The sequence below is a fragment of the Miscanthus floridulus genome, chromosome 3 (genome assembly GCF_019320115.1).
Source record: "Miscanthus floridulus cultivar M001 chromosome 3, ASM1932011v1, whole genome shotgun sequence".
Taxonomy (NCBI): domain Eukaryota; kingdom Viridiplantae; phylum Streptophyta; class Magnoliopsida; order Poales; family Poaceae; genus Miscanthus; species Miscanthus floridulus.
In genome coordinates, this window is record NC_089582.1 from 63,630,329 (window position 1) to 63,636,806 (window position 6,478).

The following is a 6,478-nucleotide window of genomic DNA, read 5'->3' on the forward strand; positions in this document are numbered from 1 at the left end:
TAGGAATAAAGTCACCGACCGACCCCGACTAGACATAGGGCACGTTGCCCGAACCAGTATAAATCCTATGTCATTGAGTGCTAGGCCACCTCCGATCACAACGTACAGCAAAACTACAAATATTCACTAGTTGGTCACATTCTGCACCGACATTGATGATCTTGGATAAACCTCCCTTGAACCTCTAACCAAATCTCATTGAAAACTCTAAGTTCTCTCTTACATCTTTGAGTGGGATCCAATCACATCACTAACTTTCTTAGTACCTTTTCTCCCTAATATCCACATAGAGATCTCACTTGTCAGGCTTGATGTCACATTGATGTTTTTTGAGCCCACGTAGAACCAACTATAGATGTCACATATCTCTTTCCAAAAGTTTTTGTTCCTCTACATTCGCATCTGAAAACTCACAGTCCACTTTACTATCCTCACAAGACACACTTTCTGGTAGGTCATCCTTGTCTTCCTCAGGTGCAGGTTGAATACCCTCATACTCAATTCTTTCTCCTGACGGTGTTGTTAGAAGCACCGAACGTTCGGCATACTTAATCACTCCTTTGCATACATACAACCATCCCATTCCAAGGATAACATCAATGTCCATTAACTCCAAAACAATAAGGTTTGCCTCGAAGTTTACCCCCTTTATGTCAATGCTAACTTTTGGGCATATGCGGTTTTCCTTCATTTCTCCTCTAGGAGAGTTAACTATCATGGGTTTCCTCATTGGAAGCATAGTTATCTTATGATCTTCCACATATTCCCTAGAGATGAATGAATCTGCAGCACTAGGGTCAAACACAACCAGGGTGGGAGGTGAGTTTACTGCAATCAAACCATAAATGACCTCCTTAGCTCCATGTGTGGTAATCATATCCACATTGTTCAGACTTCCAAGGATGTAGTTTCGCTTTAATTTATTTTCTTGCACCTGCTTCTTATGGACATTTTGTTCTAGCTCCTGTTGTTGTTGATTCCAGCTTTGATTACTCTCAGCAAACTTCCCAAGACAATCGTTCTTATAGTGTTCAATCTCACCACAATCATAACCTTCCTTACTAGTAGAAGTATTGGTCTTCATCAAGGTGCTAGTAGGAGGTGACAAACATGGCTCTTGAGAGCTAAAATGCTGAACTTCATCCTTGGGTTACTGATATCGATCCTGATCCGTAATCCCAAGCAGATTCATAGGGTGCAACTAATATTCTGGTTGCGTAGCAAAACAGGGACGAGTGTTTCTTAACTGGCATTGAAGGTCATGCTTTCTCTTCTTCTCTTCCATCTCTCGATGCTTGTTCTCAATTATAGTTGCTCTGTCCACCAACGTCTGATAGTTGGCATACAAAACGATCATCTGCTATAGTTGCAACCCACCATTTAGTCCTTTCAAAAAGTGTTTTTGCTTCTTAGCATCACTATCCACTTCTCTTAGAGCATAGCATGACAATTGAGTGAATTGGTTACAATACTCACACACTAACATAGATTCTTGCTTCAAGTTGAGGAACTCTTCTTGCTTAAGTTCTACCTCGCCTAATGGAATATGGTAGGACCTGAAGCTCTCGTTAAACTCCTTCCAGGTGATGTGTCCAGCATTATGAGGACATCCATACTGGTAGGACTCCCACCAGTCTTGTGCTACACCCTAGAGTTGGCCAGATGCAAAAAGCAACTTCTCATGGTCATCACACTGAGCTATGTCCAATTGTCGCTCCACAGCTCTAAGCTAGTCATCAGCTTCTAGTGGTTTGCTTGTATGAGATAATGTCGGTGGGTGTTCCTTCATAAATTCACCATGCTTGTCAATAAGTGGTGCTTGATGCGGGTGGTTCAACACACTTTGAGCAATAGTTTGCAATAACTGAGTATGCATCATCAAAGCTTGCTCTATAGATGGAGGATTAGGTGGCGGTGGATTAGAATTGGTAGGATTCCTTCCTAGTGAGAGCTAGAATCTACAAAACCACCTTCACTTATAATACCCCCCTTAAGAAAAGACCAACTAGGGGACACAAAAAGGGTAGCTTGCACCTTCTTCTAGATAAGCTAACTAGTATCAAGACGTTCTGACATCCTAATGATACTCTCGTGTATGGGTAAGAACAAGAAATCTGGAATTCCTCACGAGCAGAAAAACAACAACGCAGTAAAACAGCTATAACTCCCATTTTGTTAATCCAATGAAGCTGTAGCTTATACCATTGGAAAGCTTATCAAATCCTCCACAACTTCCTTATAGAACACTTTTCCAAATTCTGCAGTTCATGTAGTCTAAAATAGTGCACAATAGAAACTATTCTAGGCTTTAGACAGCACAGGTGCATCATCTTATGATTTTCATAACTCTATAACCATCATAGCTATCGAGGTCATTCTTGTGGTCAGAGAAAGATATTGAAGTCTACTATTGTACATAATTTTTCTATGATTTTTTGGTAGTCCAAAAACAGAGATATAAACCGATAAAGATAGGTTGCTCCGAAAAGCAGGATAGAGGAAATAAGAGATAACCAAAACCCAACTATTTATTTCCTTAATCCTTATACCTTAGGCCTATGAATTAAATGAAATATTGGGAACAGCCAACAAGATCATTGCAATCATTACAAAGATTCAAAACAAGCAGAAGCATAATGACAATTCAACAAAGCAATAAAGGTGCATAACTCAATCATTGACTCAACTTATGATACTATCGTTTTTATTACATAAAGGGGCACAAATTCCTCAGACTCATCTTCAGATTACGCAAGAAGGTGGTGAGGAACAGTTCTAAAAACATATCAAATCAAGGGGTGAAGATGAGAATAAGAACTTTAAAATAAGCACCAAGGTAGAGATGAATAGCAAGGGTAGAGATATAGTAGAGAAGAAAATATCAAGGTTCATAGAGCAAGGGTTTTTGTAGCAACTTCTAAACCTTAGAAAGACCAGTTTCTACTAGGCTTGCTTCCTATAGTTAGCATTGCTTTGTACCACTTTGTAACACCCGGTTTTAAAAATAAAACCAGATACACACCATATGTGAGCCCAGGAAGTCAGATCTCACATATAGCTACAAATAAGAGTAATATCAATAGACAATGCTCAATATATAATGTACTTAGTATAAATAATATAACCTTAGATAGCAAACAATGGAAAGACAACTCTAATCTTCGGGTGAAGACTTCAATTCCACAGGGACAACTTACTAGTTGATCACAAGCCTAATTCCTCCAAACTCTAGCAATCTGGTACCCATCCTGGATTTTTCCAAAGATTTAAAAAGTAAAGCAAGCATAAGTACATGTTGTACACAATAAATATAACATGGGGTTCATGAGGCTCAAAAGGCTGACACTAGTTTAACTACGATTAGCTTTTAATGAGTCATAATTTTAAAAATCGAGTAGCAACAAGTTTATCACAAGCCCATGTAAACACATGATCAGGTAAACATGAATAATGAATAGCATAAATAGTGATCATTAGTGAGCATATTTATCATTAGTATCATCAGTGTTCATCATCTATTCTGTAAGGGTCCAAGGCCGCTCGTGACTGTGAGCACGACTGATATACTAGTTTTACACTCTACAGAGGTTGTACACTTTCACTGTGAGTCATGATTTACACCTTTGCCCAAGGCGGCCAACCTCTTGACCCACTACCAAGGAAGGTTGGCAGGGTTCACTTTGAAGCATTTCAAAGGTTCATCTAACAAGTTAGGGCCATTAGATTCACTTGGCAAATAGATGTAGAGCCCCTTCCCGATGGCACAATGACGCGCAGCCTATACACAACGGGATAGAGGCCGCACTATACCCAACTCGTCAAGCCATTCTTACGCCAATAAAGGTAAGCACTAACAAGCTAGAAAAGGTCCTCATACTAAGCTAAAGGCAGACCCATGTAGCCCTCATAGCTATACTGTAAGTCCTAGATGCTCGTTTACAAATAAGTCCATAGGGAGAGGAATCTAGAGCACCATAAAAGCCGCCCAATGCTCTAGCCCCCTTGTTCCACGTTGCTAAAAAGCATCTTTTAGTGTTTATTGCATATTCCATTAGTCAAGTTACAAGATCATGGTCATAGTTTGAGCACTAGCATCATACTACCCAATGCAATACCACATAGGTATCAAGGAACAAGGTACAAAGTACTAGGAAATCCTTAGTGGTAATCAAGATAGACACATGCAGCATGAGTTAAATGATTAAAGGTGTATAGGACAACAAGGAAGATCCCATGCTATACTTACCTTAAAACTCTGATCTTCTTCTACTAAATTGTAACCTCCAAAGGACTTCTTCTGGATCACCAACTTCTTCTATGTCACTAACGTACTTCTCACCGACTGGACATGATCATAGAACACCACACAAGCATCCATGCAATCATACATGAAGCAAATAATAGAACTAAATCAGAATAGTACACCAAATATATGAAACAACAAGTCAAAAGGTTTTAAAGATGTTCTACATGTTACTACGAACACACAGACACGGAAAGCACTTTAATCGGAGCTATAACAGAAAAGTTATGAAGTAAACAAGATTTCCTTTAAAATAATAGATTAAATCTAACCTCAAATTTCAAAAGCTGAAATTATATTTCACTATAAGATAAACATGTAGATTACGCAATTATGAATCTAACGCAACTTGAACGGATCAAATCAGAGTTAAAACGGAGATTTTATGGCCTAAAGAAAACTAGTGACAAAACTGTAAATAGATGAAAGCGTATTTTGAATCTAACCGAAGGAGACTACGCTTTCCAAAGAAAAAGACGTATTCTAGAAATATGCTATGGACAGCGGGTTGATTTGCAGAAAATAGAGGGTCTCTTTAGCAAATAAGCTAGCGAAGGGGTATCTCGTGATCTGTATCGTTGGATTGAGATTGGATGGTGGGGATTAGATCCAGTAGGAGAGAGAGTGGTTGTTGGTCGGCTATAGTACCGAGCACGATGGTCCTCCATTGGTGGCGATGAGAACCTCGCCGACGCACACGAATCAAGGCCTACGGCCCACAGGAAAGCAAACCGAAAGCACTGGATTAAAGAGGAGGCGAAGACGAACTCACCAAGGCAATTTGTAGCGGCATGGAGCAGATGGAGGCGACGCGTGGCTCGGGACGGCAGAACGAACTCGTTGATGATGGCGGCACTTAGGTTGCAGTGGCTGCGAGCTCGATTGGAGGAGGTGGCTAACTATAGGGCGGGATAGGGTGGCAGCACGGTGCAAGCTAGGTATTTAAGGCCAGGGAGACATGGGGCACATGGCAAACAGCGGAGTCATGGTGGCGTCGGGCTCTCGGAGTGGCGGGGAGTCTGGGTCGGTGATGACTTGGGGAGGAAGAAGGTGATGCGACTAACAAGCGGGGTTGGCTTGTTAGCGAGTGAGCGAGGAGAAGAGACACGAGCATCGCGCTGCTGGGCTCTGGCCCGAAGAAAGAGCTGGGCCTACGACGCTCTGGCCTAAGCGGGGAAGGAGTGAGGAGGCAGCGGAGAAGGCCGGGCCACAGCGGTGCATTGGGCCACGGAGAGAGAGAATGCTGAGCTAGGCCAAAAATGAGAGGGGGAGTTTTTCTTTTTATTTCTTTTCTTTTTCTGAATTCTATTTTCAAATCCATTTTCATAATTAGTTTGAAATAATTTGAACTTTGGTCAAATCCACACAGTATAATAAAACATATGAGCCAGCATGAATGCACAAAAATATTGCTAAGCCTTATGATAAATTTTAATTTAATAAGAATTATTATTATTCCTATGTTTTCATGAGCATACAAATTCAAAATTAATTCAATTTCTCTCTATTTCAAAAAGAGCAATTTTAGGGTGTTACAAGAAGTGAAGATACAAGGCTTCGCTGAGCCTCCAAGACTACATCCGGAACTTGAGCATGAGCCCAATTCGACTCTCACTCTCGAGCTACTAATCTACCACATTGGATAGCTCTAGACCTAATCCCTCTGGTGTATGCTGATCTGAAGGAGAGATGAATTAGGGTTTCAGAATCTGCTGAGGGAGGGGGGCAGGGGCTGGTGTATATAGCCTTGAGGGTCCAACAAGAGCCCTTGATCAAACCGACTTAAGCAATGGCTTAGATGCAATCCTTAAGGTGGTGGGGAACCGACATTCGAAGGAGGCTGACAGGTGGGGCCCATAGGGGTCGGGCGGCCCCACCTATAGACCGATTGGCCCCACATGGCAGTGGATCGAGCCCCGCTTTGGTGATTCGTCTTCTGAACCCTTCTAGAGTCTTCCCACGTTGATACCACGACAGAATTCCATGATTTCCTTTGATGATTAGGTCCTCCTTGGCGGTTTTCTGATTAAACCTACTGAAAACATAGATTCACCAAAACTCATGGAATTTATTAGTTTAAACCCTATACCTATGTTTGGTGATGTAATTAAGTATAAATGCAGGTTATGTTGATGGTTTATAATTGATGTTAGTGACCATCAACAATCCCCTGAT

General features: G+C 41.2%; 1 protein-coding gene across 1 annotated transcript; it reads right to left on the reverse strand.

Moving 5' to 3' along the window:
- Positions 1–358: 358 nt before the first annotated feature.
- On the reverse strand, positions 359–1,084 carry LOC136543824 (uncharacterized). The gene has a single exon (XM_066536167.1). The coding sequence runs from the start codon at positions 1,082–1,084 to the stop codon at positions 359–361; it is 726 nt and encodes a 241-aa protein (XP_066392264.1).
- Between the last annotated feature and the right edge of the window lie 5,394 nt (positions 1,085–6,478).